This window comes from Daphnia carinata, chromosome 3 (genome assembly GCF_022539665.2).
Source record: "Daphnia carinata strain CSIRO-1 chromosome 3, CSIRO_AGI_Dcar_HiC_V3, whole genome shotgun sequence".
Classification (NCBI taxonomy): Eukaryota; Metazoa; Arthropoda; class Branchiopoda; order Diplostraca; family Daphniidae; genus Daphnia; species Daphnia carinata.
The window spans coordinates 3839861-3855894 of NC_081333.1; the positions used below are offsets into that span (position 1 = coordinate 3839861).

General features: G+C 39.7%; 3 protein-coding genes across 3 annotated transcripts in view; 1 reads left to right on the top strand and 2 right to left on the bottom strand.

Moving 5' to 3' along the window:
• Window positions 1-4196, bottom strand: part of LOC130693563 (metabotropic glutamate receptor 2-like) — a 19174-nt gene extending 14978 nt beyond the window's left edge. Inside the window, exon 1 of the mRNA XM_057516737.2 lies at window positions 3939-4196. The gene's annotated coding sequence lies outside the window, so the exon portion shown is untranslated. The remainder of the gene's footprint in view (window positions 1-3938) is intronic.
• On the top strand, window positions 1330-15902 carry LOC130693546 (plasma membrane ascorbate-dependent reductase CYBRD1-like). The gene is given in 6 exon segments (XM_057516713.2): window positions 1330-1347; window positions 5401-5447; window positions 14226-14512; window positions 15258-15500; window positions 15503-15620; window positions 15693-15902. Coding segments are annotated over 4 exon segments (735 nt in total). The 5' UTR covers window positions 1330-1347; window positions 5401-5447; window positions 14226-14304; the 3' UTR covers window positions 15859-15902.
• LOC130693548 (protein Fer3-like) lies at window positions 6136-10879 on the bottom strand. The gene is made up of 3 exons (XM_057516715.2): window positions 10394-10879; window positions 8708-9052; window positions 6136-6322 (listed from the first exon to the last, which is right to left on the bottom strand). Exons 1-2 carry the CDS (start codon window positions 10684-10686, stop codon window positions 8725-8727), a joined length of 621 nt encoding a protein of 206 aa, XP_057372698.1. The 5' UTR covers window positions 10687-10879; the 3' UTR covers window positions 6136-6322; window positions 8708-8724.
• Window positions 15903-16034: the final 132 nt, after the last annotated feature.

Sequence of the window (16034 nt, forward strand, 5' to 3'; positions counted from 1 at the left end):
GCTATATTGCATAGTCTAGCCGAAGTAGGCTACAGTAATCTCGATGCAAGAACGTTACTTAATTATGGGGCTAATGAATCGAGCGTTGCACTGGTTGCTATGGCTTGTATACGAGTCCAAAATAGACGTGTAGGAGTCGATACCCAACTAATCGCCCCTACGTTTGCGTTTCGCAACAGGGGTTCAATTAAATAAGGGAAGTACCTCGCAAATATGCATCCCTAGTAAGGCTCATTTTCAATGGAACTATTAATAGCTGACAACGAAACTTCCGTACACGTAAAAGCAGATGCAATCAGACAGAGCCGTTTCATTTTGCACTCGTCGTATCCAAAAGAAAAATGATTGCCTATATCAACGCCTTGCGAGCTATGTACCTTTACATAAATCCGTATTTATTCTTGGCTTGTTTCCCAGTTGGCAATCAGTGCTCCACAGTTAATGCAAAGACAACAGCCGAACGTATACTATGCAGACGAAAACAAACAAAAAGAAAATCACTATGCATGGTAATAGCTTATGTGCGTTGTCTAAGCTGTCGTGGTCATATCTCGATCCAGACAGCAAAGCTTGCTGGCTTTATGTATTCATGAAAGAGCACTATACAGAGCATCAAGAGGGACGGGTTAATAACTTTTTTTTTTCGCAGAGAAGCACATCGGCATCTTCTTGGCCGCAGCCAGCGCCGAAAGTCATTGGAAAGCAATGAAGCATCGCTAAGTCTCTCTTTATTATTATGCAATCTATATAAGTTATGTGGGCTGAGGATCATCAGCTGTTTTTTTCTTTTTTAAAAGACAAATGGGCAGAAATGTTTCTCTGTTTTTATTGTAAACTCATTTCGTTTTTTGTTTGGCTTCGTGATGATCTCATCGAGAAAGGCAATCTCGTCTAATTGTTTGACGAATCAATCTTTGGTGACTTGAAACAAAGAAAAAAGCGACGCAATATAGTAAAGCGTGCAGCTGACGATGTGCCTTGTCTCGTTATTAATGGGCTTGGTGATATGTGCCATGTTTTAATTAATTAAATAACTGATGGGGTCCCTTTTATTTTTGTCGTTTTTGATAAAAGGAGATGACGTCATATTAACTTTAGCAATTCCCAACAAACAGAGAATGTTGCATGACAAAGTGTGTGTGTTTTTACTTATTCTGAAGCGAATTTATAGAACCTAAGGGACTTCAGATTTAGATAACGTCATGCTTTTTCTTTACTTTAGATTGGCCGTTCCTCATATGGAAGGCATTCTTTCATGAAAAAAACGAAATGAGTCGCCAAACATTCTGTTGTTACAAGGGACTTGCAAAAAAAACATGGCACGTCACCTCGACTGAAATTAAACAGGTAAAATCGCAAGACTAATTGACTCTTACCTAGAAATGCGTATATCAAAGTTGTTTCACGACACGCAACAACGTTATGCGCTCCATACAACTGCCCCCATACAAAATAGCATTCCTTTATGTAGTACACGCCTATATGTAACTTTCGAGAAGGGAAACAAAAAAAAAAAACAAAAGAACGTAAAAAAAAAAAAGTACAGGTACACGCACTAAGGTAAAAGCAATCGACTGGGAAGAAGGTCCTATACGCTTTTCGGGTTTAGTTCTTCACGTGTCGCATTCTTTTTTTTTTTTTTATTATTATTACTCTTCACATGTTTTCGTAGCGTGACAGTCACTCTGTTGTAGCCTCCCGCAAAGCAAAAAAGAATTAGCACGTCACGGTTGTTTTTTGTGTTTTTCAAAATAGACGTAAGACATGCCTTATTGTATGATGTAAGTTGATTGCGCAGCTACCCTTGGTCGAAATGTTTTCAGTTATAGTATCGTCGTTATTTAAAAAAAAAAAATGATATTCTACGTGAAGCGAGCAACTCGATTAGTACACGACTGATTCGCCCACATGCAACGCAAACATCATCATTCAACAGCAAATGGTGAAACGAACCCTGTCTCCGATGTCTTTTCGTTTCTGGGCTTTCTTCCAACGCCGGTCTAACTAATGTCGAGTACACCCAACTATATGTAAAAAAAAAAAAAAAAAAAAAAAAAAACGAATGATCCACGTTTTATTGAGATCAAATCTATTTTTTTCAAGGGACGAAATGTTTTGCTAGAATCATGTTTTTTTGTTTTTTTTTTAAACGAAGAATTTCGTTTGATATGAAGCCGGTGGAACGCAGTAGATTTATACGGTGATGGACTGTTTTGGATGCGCTTGATTGATGCGAGATTCTATATAGACTATATGAATCGATTTAAAACGGCCTGCCGATGGCAATTCCGGCACCGCCAGAGGGAGCGTGAATTAATGGAAGGGGGGAGAGAGCCTTGGTATCAGCCACACGTATATATATATATATACGCAGAAGAAGAGCACAATGAGGATCAACAACAGACTGATGGATGGGGACACGAGCAGCAAACAACAGCCGTAGGTCTTTGATAGCAAAAACTCTCCAAAACAGTTTCCAGTCTGTCGCCGCCTCTAGGCCTATCGTCTATATCAATCGTATTTACATATCAGAAAAAAAACATAGCTCATCCACATTTCTGGCCATAAATCCAAGATGCGTTTTTAAAAAATCCAACGGATTCACGCCATAGGCTTAAAATCGCATAATAGAAATGGTAATCATTTTCTGGTTGGGAATGTTGCATTTGAATTACCCGCAACTTGCACTTCAAGGCCAGTTGCATTGCGATTTTATTTTCACAAATTGTTGTTTGTGGTTGTCAATTTAAAAAATTTGATTAAAACGCAATGGATTCAGCGTCAAAGTAACACTAACTCATGTTTCGCGAGTCTACAGCATCATTCAACAGCATTTTTTTTTTCTTTTTTTTTTTTTTTTCTTCAAAATCACATTTATTATATTCGTGATATTCGTGAATAAGGAAACCCCCCCAAAAAATCCAACAGGAAAAGTATTGAATTTCGTGAATTTTCATATTAGGTTCAGTTCGCTTTTACATTTAGCTGTGGGAAATTAGACGTGATTTTCACGGAAAATCCTTTTGTGTCCACCAGACTGAAAATTCGAAAAGAGTTGCCATGGTGATGGCATGTAACTGTGAACGTTTATTAGAGCGAACTACTATGCGGTCAGCAAAATAAGTTTACAGGTTCGTATTCAACTGCATCCCTACATAATTTAAAGAAACCCATACAAAATGTCTGCATTTACAATTGCGTCTAGCTATAGCGAAAATACGCGTATCATTTGAACTCTTGCCAAGGATTATCGTGAATTGATTCCATTTAGTTACGCAGATTGCCATCCTCACTCGTAAACGGAACAGTTTTGGACGAACGAAAACAAACAAAAGAACTTTATTGTGCAGCTCTTTTCCTAAAAATGCAAACTTCTCCCCATACAAAGGCACGGTTGACTAATTATATTTCGCAGTCTATACGTCTTAGTTAATTTGTTTGGCACCCAATAAATCCACTTGCATTTTTTGTTTTTGTTTTCGTTTTGACCTTAATAGTAAGAAGCTTTACGGATGTAAACCTGCGCCTTCGTTTAAACTACACCTTGCATATTACAAGATTTTCAAATCTCGGAATTTTTTGTTAAACATAAGCAGTTGTACTTCAAGCATAAAGCACATCAGTCTTTATCACGTTTGACATTTTAGACTAAAATATTTCTGGAGTCAATTTCTGGTTAACCAACAGCTTGTGACTTTCATCAATTCTCATCCGAAGAAAGGGAGATAACGGGTATAAAGAACATCGCGATCCCCACTGGAGAAAAGAAAAATAAAGGCCACAAGCATTTCGTTTTCATACATGCAAAATAGATAATAGATTTTCTTTTTGGGGGGCCGCGTCCGTCAAACGATTATTCCCATCGGTGGCTTCTGTCTAACATCCATCCTATTTAATAATATTATTTTTTTTTTAATGTTTATTCTTGAGGAACTTACGTTCATAAGGACGATACACCGTCAGCAACCAGCAATTAAATTCAGTTTATCCGCACACTTTCCGCAAGTTCTAGTTGGCACTAAAGTTATGCATGTCGCGTGCACTGGACAGTTTGTGTCAGACGACAACACGGAGGAGATTGTCGAGTTGATAACGGATTGAAGAATCAACTAGAACTGGTCGGCTAGAAGCTACTACAGTTCGTTCCAGTATGTGTGTGACACGATGATCGTTTGCCGCTGATGCGCGTTCGTACACATTCCGTTCGGGACAGGAAAAAGGACAAGACTCGATTCCTGTTCTATACGGGCAGCAGTTTGAGTTGTATGAGGATAGGCGCCTGCGCTTCACCACAATTGGCTCGTAACCTGTCGGCAGAGTAAGTGCTGACAGATATTATTTCTTTTACTGACATCGTTATAATAATAATAACGAACACAGTGTCGGTGGAATCATCTCTTATGTTAACGCAGTCATTGTAATTCAAAAGCAACCTGACACGAAGGTCTCATTTTACAATTTGTTCGTTAATTAGTTTTGTTCTTTGAAACTCTTATACAAGAGACCATAAATTTGATACATTTATCTTGTAAAGTTAAAACTGGTTAAAATAATTTTGATTACTTGTTTGCAATAAATATCTCTGTTTAGACCTCACCTTCTACTAAGCTTGTTTCCCGCACTCGATAAACCGTGCCAACGTCAACACACGTAAAATTTTTTTTCTTTCATTTGTAATTCGTCATTTGTCTGTCACGCATTTAGTGCTGGTGAGAAAAAAGTATTACTTGTTTTCTGGTTCTTATCTGTTTTTAGCAGGATCTGTCGAATACTTGATCATTGAATGTTACCTCATTATTAATGCAGACCTAAACCTGTAAGAAGGCTCGAACTGCCGTGCACGTGTTTAGTCTCGCCAAAAGTTTTAGTAAAACAAAGTTTGTTTCTCGTCACGCTTGAGGAAGCAGAATTATTTGTTGATTTTCAAAGTTAATAGTACTGGCATTTCTTTTTATCCAAGGTTCAGCAGGTCCAGATAGACTGTTACTTTATTTGCCTCTTGGCTAAATCGTTGTGGTGGTTGCCAGTCCGAAGTAGTGTGAAGTTTATCATCAGGCCCTCTCTTCCTTACTTTTCCTATAGTCACCATATAGGGGTTTCTAATTATAGAAAAATGTAATATTGGGTGTTATCTTTACTGTGTCCCCTACAAAAGACGTTTTTAGTTCCAGTCTACGAAAAGGAAAAGGTATCCCTCTTCCATAGTGATGGATGCAGAAGTCTTCTATAGAGAATCTAATGGCTAAGACAACATTTGCTGTAGCAACTACATGCAGCTTTCGAAAACTCAATCTATTTGAATACTATTGTATACTATCCTTGTCGTCAAAAGATTTGCAGACTACACCCACCAGACATTTAACGTAATCTGGACCATTCCTTCTCTCTTTTTTTTTTCAGTGGGACAAACAGGAGATCAGTTGCTGCTAGGGGTCTTCAATCCCAACGTAAGTCAACCCAACTCAACCACTTTACACAAATTAGACCTTTTGTTGGTTTTACAATCCCTCTGCTCTCTGCATGTCTGCGTGATGTGAAGCGCGACATGCAGTTTGTATACGACCTTCACCGCCTCTTGCCATAAATTTTTATTTTATTTTATTTTTTTTAACTTTTATCCTTATGGCGAAACCACACATCCGCGTTATGGCCCATCTCAAAGGCAAGCTTCCACTTTGATAGATTTCCCCTGGTGAACGTTCAAACTCTTTTCTTTTAGCTTCCTATCCTCACCATTGAAAATGTTTGTCGTAGTATCGTAAAAAAAATGAGAACTAAAAATTTGGCTTTCACCTTATTCGCATGACGTGAATTCAGATTTTCCCCCTCTTTTTTAATATCCAAAGAGATCTAAACCCACGCACAATTTGCTTTTGGTTTCAAATGCCGTCCATTCTGACGGTCATAAACCATGTGACAAAGGTAGATATATATATTGTTGTTTTTTTTAACTTGGGCTGGAAAAATAGATATGCGTTTTGTTTTCTAAACACATTCCGTTTTTTTGCTGGGGATTTTGAATTCCGTGTAGCAACAAACAAACTCGTTTGCATTTATTCCGAAATGGTTTTGATATGCTTTATGATGCAAGAGTTTCTAGCTCTCCCAACATGTATTATATATTGACTTTCATTTAACATAAAAAAAAATTACATTTACAAAATGGGAAACCGAAATTTGAAAAAAAACAAAACAAGATATTTATAACAGCAAACGATATTTTTTCTGGAAGACTTTTTCCCGCACGATCCCGACGTTGTAGTTGTGCGCTTTACAGATTTATTTGATGGCGACGATGGAAGACTTTCTCCAGCACTCTTTCCTGCTTGACAAATAAATAAAAATTTAGGCGTTTTGCTGGCTGTCGCTATAAAATTCTGCAGAAGTAGTTTGATGAAATAGAAAGCGAGTGTTTATTCGTGTAAACTGCGTAGGGTGAACGCCCTCTGCAAAATATCGACATACTTTGCGTGAATCGAACTCTTCTCCGTTCCAAAGCGTCGGTGAGAAATCGGCAATTAAAGAAACCTCCCTCACTGATTGTTGCCAACATTTTTCAAAAACTCTGCTGCTTTTATTCTTTCATATTTCGCTGCGTCTCACCACACGGATGCTTTATTTCATTGAAAAAGCTCTCACGGTGCATTTCACACTTTGATGTTTTGGATGCAAAGACTTTGCTGTGAATGGGTGGTTGGATGATGCCGACACGTCGAAAATTATAGTTCCTTCGTTTAAATAATGAGAAAAAAAAAAGTTTCTTGTCTTGTGAGCTCTATGGGATGGATATGCTAGGAAAAGAAAAGAATGTTTACAACTTGATCGATATAGCGAAAGAGCGGGACATACGTACTCTCTTTAAAGACTTTTTTTTTTTTTTTAATAAATTTTTTCTTTATATGAGCAGTTTTGAAGATTTTAGCGAATGAAAACGTAGTGTACTCCATTCCAGACTATTCGAGTAAAGTATACTCTTTTTAAATTGGGCAGGAAATATTCACACTTTTGAAAACATTCTCCTACGACTGATGGTTTTTCTATTAGAATTTTTTTAAATACTCGGTTGATGCGATTTGATTTCTAGTAATGCGTAGTGGTAGTCGATGTGAAGGAATACTTGTGTAGAATCGTAGAAAATAGCAATTATCTAATAGTACTTGCTGAGCTTACGTCTATCTATTTTTTGACGAATTCTATATTTCATAACTGTATTTATGCGATCTCTTGGATTTTCCCCCGTAAAAAGATGAGACGTGGGATTGAAAAAAAAAATGAATATGAAAACGAACGATGTTAACACTTGCAGTAAGGGGGGGGGGGGGTACAATGTGGGCGTGTGCATCCAGCCAAAAATAGGAGGGATGGGGAACTCGTAACAGTGTCAAATAGTGATTCTTTACATTTGCTTCGTGTTCGATATGTGCGGCCTCCCGCCCTGCACCATGCGCCGCTTCGTGATTACCTACCAACTCCCTAGTGCAACTTAAATTCCGCGCAAAAAAAATGAATTTCCGACATCAAAACGATCGCTGTGACGTCATTCCATTCGAGACCCCGTCCAAAGAAAAGACAAAAAATAATTCCCTATTGTCAATTCGTCGGAAATAATTAGCCACTGAGGGGATTGCATTAAAATAAAAACTCGTTCAAAATAAAAGAAGATTGCGTCCGCTTTTCTCTGATCGATACCGTCCGGACTTAAAGGGCCGTACAGAATTAAAAAAAAAAAAAAAAAAAATTTTTTGCTTCCCATTTTATTATGACGAGCTGCAAATTCACTTGATACTCTAACGCAACGACAGTTTCTGCTACGCTCATACAAAATTCTGAAATGAAATGAAATTCTCGTATTTGTTCTTTTTCCGTATTTGTTGTATTTCTCGTATTTGCGTCTAATAGGGAGCTTGGGCGGAGTGACTTGTTGAGAAATACGGAACGCTTTATATCTCGTTTCTTCTTCTTCTGTGGATGGTGAGGTTTTCAGTCTGGGGAAAACTCATTAGGGGTCGCGTGATACTTCGGGGTCGGTTTTTTGTTTTGAAAAAACAGAAAAGCCACATTGAAATTGTTCGTTATCTGTCGAGTTCCCCGAGTACGTAACTAGCACCATTAGCGATTTCTTTTTTTTTTTCGGTCCACATCTCTAGCCAAGTATTTGCTATGGCTACTTGAAGCCCCACACACACACGCACAAAACAAACCTGATGTGCGCGTCCGTCTTCCGGCGGATGAAACCACTATGTGTGTTAGCCTAATATTGACCTTCAGTTAGGCGGCTTCATGTTGTGCCGTGGCTAGGCGCTAAATAGAACTGCACTTGATGAAATTGATTTGGCAGCAAGTTCAACGCAAAGATGTTGCGTTTCGAGTCTTTGAAGATCTTTTTCTATTCGCCCCAAGCGAATTGTCATGTAATCAATAAACTTAAGACGCCAACTACGATCGATCTCGTGTCGTTGACAGGTGATGAATACTACCTCCCTCTAGTTTAATCTCTTCCCATGTTTTCGATGCCGACCCACTTCTTCATTCGAGTAGCTCGCAAAGTTTCCTCATTCAACTTTCAATTTCGCTGATTGGACATAGTGTTCTTTTTTTCCCCCCTTCCTTTAACAATGTTCTTTTGTTTGGTTAGAGACGAAGTAGAACAAACTTTAATTGCGTTAAAATGAGGCAAACTAAATTTTATTTTTGTTGCTGTGTGTACCTGAGATGAGAATCGATTCACCAGGCAGTAGATTCACGATAGTCGACTGCGGATGCGAGTGGATGAGTGGCGCTGGAAGACGCGATGGGTTGCGATGCTTTGGCCTCGCTGCGGATGACTTGATCCATAAAGGAGATGTAAGTGATGGCCAGACGGAGGGTCTCGATCCTGGAGAGTCGTTTCTCGTAGGCGAACGTCGGCACTTTTCGCCGCAATTTATCGAAGGCCTCGTTCAGGTTGAACATGCGACGCCGTTCGCGGATGTTGGCCGCACGACGCTGCGCCACCGTCGCCACCCGTTTCCGCTTTTTCGACGACGCCGACAGCCGGCAAGGTCTCATTCCCCTTTTTTATTTTTTTTTATTTTTTTTTTTTTTTTAGTTGTGTGAATATAAGAAATGTTTTTAAAAATCGGCTAAGAGCTGCGACAGATTTAAAGTCTATTTTAACTGCGTGGATTTGGGTTTAAAAGCAAATGGGGATCAACGTAGTTGCTGATTAAATAGACAGACGTTCGAGCGTTGCCAATTCTCCCACGAAGTTTTGCTTTTTCTCGGTGTTTTTGTCTGTTTGTTTGCCTTTTAAACTGTTGTGTGTTGGCCACACAATTTCTTTTTATTGTACATAACAGTCGACCATCTCAAGTAAATAGCTCTCGACTAAGCGGATCAAAAGCTTTTTGCCTCCCTCCATCTATACGTTCGTTTTAGATGTGTGTGTTGTTGTTTTGTTTGTTTGTTTGTTTTTTTTTTTTATAAGATGGGGAAAGGCTTTAGTTTAGCCGTGTAAAGGAGGGCGGCTCAACAATGTCAGATTTTTTTTTTTTTTTTTTAATATACTTATTTGTCTGTGGAAATTGAATAGAATTCGTCCGGAGGTCTCAACCCAACTTAATCAATTAACGCGACCCAACAAACTTCCATCAGTCAATCGTGTGTTTATTCTTCGCCGCCCTTTTCCTTTTGCACGGCCAGCTTTGCCGATATCGATCACCATTCAATTCGCATCGGCCTTACGCAATCTTTATCTGCTAGCCCACCAACCGGAAGTTAAATTGAGGAGCTTGGGGTTTTTCTTTTAAAAAATATTTGAAGGAACTATTTTAAAAATTTTTTTTTTTTAAGGTTTCAACTGATAGATGAAAGAGCTTTTATCCATCGTCATTGAAGCTAATACTCTTCCATTTTACTTCGTGTGCGAAGATGATTCTCTTCAGATTGATGATGACGACCTTGCGTCCAAATGTTTACGCTGACCCAACTAAAGCAAAACAACTCGTTCCATTTTCATTCACGTCGTTTCGACAGAGACGAGTTCTTGCGCCCCAAATAATCAAACCAAAAGCACTGATGAAATCCCCCCTCTTTTTTTCATAGGCTACAAAAAAAAGGAGAACATTTTTATTTATTAATTTTTTTTTATGAATTCTCCGGATTTTCACGTTGCCGCTCAAAGCTGTGCGTCTTTTGAGGAAGAAGTTTAACATTTGCGCAGCTTTAATAATCTTAACGGCGAAGCCCTTTTCATTTTATTGTTCATTAGTTTTATGCAAGAAAAAGGGGATCGTCTTTAAAAAAAAAAAAAAAAAAAAAAAAAAAATGTTTTCTTTTATATCTACCGTTGCGCACTGGAATTCGCTTCGTATTAACAGTAAAAAAGAAATCACTTGTGAGATGATTGATTTACCTGTTTCCGGTTGATTTAGCCTTTTGCAGAATGGGCTGGCCAATCAATTGCGATTGTTCGGCGTGATGAGCGTGGCCGGAATCGGTCGCTCCGATCGGCTGCTGATGAGGATGATAACTCGTTAGGGCGGCCGACATGGAACAGTCTAGCCGCTGGTGATGATCCGGTGCGCCCACAAAAGAAGAATCCGGTGCGGAAGAGACTGTCGGAGATCGAATACCCGCAACGAGATGATGATAACCGTAATCGTGGTGATGAGGATGAATCACAACTCCGCTGCCATTATAAGACATGGCGGAATGCGGATGGACTTTTTTTTTTTCTTTTTTCAATGATTTTCACCCTAATCCTTGAAGTAGAAACGAAAATGAACCTGCGGGATCATTGAATAGCTACGTACTGGAACAGATCATGACCAAACTGGATATCCGGCTCTTGCTTTGTTTGCCCTTGCAATTTATATACCCTGGAAGGGGGGGGGGCATACATACGCGGAAGCTGGATCTATTATAAAAATCATATTTCTCTTATTCATTTTTCTTTTTTCTTTTTTTTTTTTTGTTCTTCACGTCTTTGCTGTTGGTTGGTCGCTTTAAATCGTTTTGGACAAATCACGAAGCAGCCAGCAGTTTCCACATATTGAAAGACGCACTGGCCTATCGCCGTCCGGACACCTGCGACACCCCTCCATTTCTCTTTTCTGGATGTTATTCGCATCCGCACACACACACAAGCGTCCCCCCCCCCTTCCCTCCGATTTGTGTTATATTAAAAACAAGACTAAACTGTACGCGATATGACTGGCACCGGGTGTTGCCCCTTTTTTTTTCGTTCCGCTCGGGTCGAATGTGATGGTCGCACGCGCCGGCACTTGATTAGTAACACAAAAAAAAAAAAAACGAAGGGACCTCCTCCTCACCCCCCCCCCCCCTTTCTCGATAGTTATGTACTAACTATTATTCTTATTTGCGCCCGTATTAATATCGTAACGTTCGGAATATTGAGCACTTGATTTCTTTTTTTCTTGACTGAATGATCAGAGGAGGGTAAAATGGGACTGAGCTTTTTAATATTGTTTGATGCGGATTATCCGTACATGACGGAATGACCTCCCCGCCTCCCGCATATTGGAACTGCGGGGACACGCATCCGCACCTCCCATATACAAGCGCCTAATTGATTTATGCACCCCCCCCCCCCCTTTTAAGTTGTATATATATTTTCTTTTAACTGTGCATAATAGCGTCTATCTTTATTCAACAACGAAGAGGGGAGGAGATGATGGTTTATTATTGTTACTTGACTGCTGGATTGTGTGCCGTGCCCCCCTCCCCTTTTTTTTTTTTATTATTCCAACAAACAATAACGATGACAGATTGATACAGATATATTAAAGTTGCGCAATGCGCCGGGATCGTGTGAACAAAAAATGAATTAAAATGGGAGCGTGACTTGGTTTGAAAAGAAAAAAACAAACAATTGAAGAGCGCAAAAAAAAAGAGTTTGGATTGGAATTTGAAAAAAAAAAAAAAGAAAGAAAGAAAACAATTGATGTGAGACATTTTAGGGGGATGCGGATTGCGTGCGGGGTTTTGGATCAGTAGATTAATTCATATTCTATAAAAGAAAGGAGCAAGACTACCATTTTTCAATAATAATAGAAGATTGGGCACGTGTATAAAATGATGCGATTCAATGCGCCTCATTCGCCATGGATGAGACAATAAATAATCTATTCGATCCAGCTCATATTTTCCAACGTACAAACCTGTTAGTACAAAAAGGGTGAAAAGCATATTTCTTCATTTTCAAAGAATTTCATTTTAAAATAACAAATTTTTGCAAGACTTAAACCCCCCCCCCCCCCCACATTCGACATTTCACGATTCCCGCGAAGAATTCAAAAAAAAAAATTTGTTTTGTTTTTTCATCTTGATGTTAAATGAAATTTGTAATAATCAATTTCCGTCAGCTGATTGCTGTTGCGTGCAAAGCCTAATGTTAATTTACTAAAGCCTCGCTTCTAATAGACTCAGACTTCTTCCTCCACTTTCAGAGTTTCGTAACAATTGTCGCAGATTAGATAAGCCACGCGACCATCCGCTTTTATCCCTCCCCCCCCCCTAAACTCGCGCTCTACTTATTTATCTACGATTGCATTATTTACTTTTAAAAATGTCATCATTTCCATACGGCGATGGTGTGAGCAAAAAACAGGAAGTTAAGATGATAACGTGACGCAATTAGGATCCACATTGACTACGTCTTCTTAAAACTTCCATTAATGAACACAACCCCAATGGCCGTTCGTAGAATGTCAGCGTTGCGCTCTTGTTTTTTTTTTTAATGCTTCCCACCCCATTCGTTATATGCCGTTAGACTTAAATAGGCCTACCAGTTATCTACGTGTGTGTCTTCTAACCACACGGACTAGATTGTTCATAAACGAACCCTCCTGTGCCTATGTGGCGCCCGTTGAAAAGAGGGCAGTCGACGCGGGATCGATATCATCGATCCGAGCTACGCACACACACGTAACAGCTACGGGCCCTCCTGTCCCCCCCCCCCCTCGTTGCATCCATAAGCCTTTTAAACAGTGACCGTTAGTTATGTTTGTTTTGTTTTTTTAGCCTCTTTTTGTTTCTTTACGCAATTCGAATGCGATAGAAAATATCAGACGACTGTGTTGCTGGCTCGCTAGTGGGCTGTTCGGGAAGTCCTCTGGCTCCACAAGTGGCCCAACTGTCGACTGCATCTTTTGTCATTAATAAAGTAAGAGAAACATAATAGCAAATCATAGCGTAGTATTTTTATTTTTTTTAACTCGTACGGAAGATGTCAAAGATTTTTGTATATATTTATTTTTTAAATTTCGAGAGATGGATGGATTCGAAAGTGGAGTGCACTCAACCCCGGAACACTCTTCAGAGAGGTTCCAAATTTTTCTCGTCATATTAGATTTGTTTGACACTGAAAATGTTGAATGTTTATGCAGAAAAATAAGTTAGAACGTGAAAAGCAGTTTTCTTTACGTTATCCATTCCCCCTTGGACTGATTGAATGTTTAACATCGCTTAACCATTGTCCTTCGTTAATGCATCGCATTATGCGCCTTTCCATCTTTATTGACTCGATTCATTTTTAAAGGTCTCTTTTAAAAAGAAAAATTTGTTTTAGCATGTTCAAATGAATCTGAAGGAAGGAGCGCCTCTGTCGGCGGAAGAGCTAAACACGATGGAAGGCCTCTCTAGTCCCGCACGGTGTGTGCGGGAGTATTGAGCGGGTATCTAGTAAAAGACGTAAGCCCCTACCGAAAAAGAAAAAAAAAAAAAAGAGAAGAAACGGTGAGGGAGGGGGGGGGGGGGGAGGCGTGTGCTCTAAATGCACCATTTAGTACATCGAACCCTCTCTTGGTCGCCTGAGTTGCTCGGACAACTCTTCGTTTGCCAAAGCTTTTTCACTTCCTTTCGCCTGTTTGATATTTTCAGCCCACCTCTCGGCTTCATCGTTCCACTTCTCCTCTTCTGGGTTTTTCTTCTTATTTTGCAACAACCGACAGCTAAAAGTCACGGGGTAGTGCTCGGGTGTCGTGCTATTTTGATTGATTTTTCACCCGTCTAGAAGCGCGTAATACTTGTTGATCGAAATCGATTGGTAGTCAAGAGTTACCTACGTTAACTGAATTGCCGTTGTCGTTCTGCTCGTATTGAACGGACCGAGCACGAATGTTCAACAGTTTGTTGTTTGCATCCACCCACACATCCATCGTGTTGTTTCTTTTTTATTTCATCTTTTCGTTTTACAATGCATTTAATAATATTTTCATTTTCAGGCACGCGGGAGGGAAAAGGATCTAAGAATTTGATTCCAAAAAAAAAAAATCAAATCAAATCAAATAATTTGGAGGAGAGATGAATCGATTGGCCAACGAATCGGAGATGAAATGGATGCCGCTGCTCTACGGCGTGACGGCCGGCATCAGCAGCTTGGTCATCGTCTTGATGCTCGTCTGGATCTTCCAGTTTCGAGACGGTTTCGCCTGGCAGAATTTGCCCGCTATCCAGTTCAATTGGCATCCTCTTCTCATGGTCGTCTCGCTTATCGTCCTCTACGGTCACGGTATTTCATTTATTATTTACTTATTTATTTATTTATTTTTTTTTACATATTCCATGCGTTTTTTTTAACAACACACTTCATTTCCTAAGATTAGCTGGCAAATTTAAATTATTTTTTACTTTTTTTTTTTTTTTTTTACTTTACGTACCTTAGTAATCAACGTGTTTTCCAGGCTCTCATGTGCCCCTCAGGATCCACGATATTGAACGAAAGAGAGGGGGTAAAAAATAAAAATGCATTTTCATTAGACTAGTTTTTGAACCGAGTTTGGTGAGCAACGTTTTGAATTGCCTTTCCGTACAGAGAACTGTGAAACGTAAACTTTTTTTTTTTTTTATGTATATATCTTTACAAAGAGGAAGGGGAAAACTTTTGGCGAACCGCCGTTAAAAGGCAGACGCACTGGCTCTAGTGCCGACTTTATTAACGCGCTTTTGTTGAACTTTTGGTAGAGGGAGAGCAAAGAAACATGGTTTTCGTGTCGTACAAAAAGGGCCGCTGAGAAATTATCCGAATCTCTCTCTCTCTCTTTTGTCTCTTTGAGAAAAGAGCAGAACGAGAGAGAGAGATGCGATATTGGAATTCCTGTAGCGTACATTTTCCTCCCTTCCGTCCCTCGTTAAGCAAAAGGGAATCTTTGATTTTGCGTGATGATTAAAACTTTTCCATTTTTATGGAAGGCCGCAAAAGCGGGTCATTATCTTGCAAGTTTTAAAAACGCGTTCGTTTCTCTCTGGTTTTGTAGGCATTCTCGTCTATCGTCTGCTGCGTAACGAGCCCAAAAAGAAGCTGAAACTACTTCATGCCGTCATCATGATCTCTGCCTTGTTGCTGGCTTCCATCGGTCTCAAGGCCGTCTTCGACTCGCACAATCTGGCCGATCCACCGCTGCCCAATTTGTACACGCTGCACAGCTGGATCGGTCTAGCCGCCGTCATCTGTTTTGCACTGCAGTGGCTCTTTGGATTCGTCGCTTTCTTATTTCCGGGCTGCGCCATTCGCTGCGCTCTTCCTATATGCCGTTGCACGTCTTTGGCGGTCTGATGATCTTCGGCTTGGCAACCGCTGCAGCACTCAGCGGACTCCTGGAAAAGGCCATTTTCTCCAGGTTCCTCGGCAAAAAAATAAATTTATAATTAATTTGGCCGAAATAATTTGGTTTTTAAAATTATGTTTTCAGAGTGTCGTACGCTCCGTTGACTGCTGAAGGAATCCTCATCAATTCGACTGGCATTGCCATAGCCTCTTTGTCGCTTTTGATCGTTTACATCGCCACTCGGTGGCAGTACAAGCGACAACCGCTGCCAGAGGATGAATTGCTTCTTGCCGACCAATTGGCTGAATGAAAAATTTATTGGTAACGTTACCACAAAACAAAGTTATGGAGAAATGGAACGTGATTCATTGTGACAAGAGGGCTTTTGAAAATTCATTTTTTTTTTTTTTTTTTTTTTGGACGACTTGAATCTATCTTTGATTGATGGTTAGCGAGTTTGAATCCCCGGTGCAATTCCTATTTGCT

Excerpts from the sequence above, each read along its gene's own strand:
- LOC130693548 (XM_057516715.2), bottom strand. The coding sequence starts at position 10,686 with ATGTCTTATAATGGCAGCGGAGTTGTGATTCATCCTCATCACCACGAT. Across the intron at positions 9,053-10,393 it reads GCTAAATCAACCGGAAACAG|GGGAATGAGACCTTGCCGGC; the intron begins GTAAATCAATCA and ends AAAATAAAAAAG.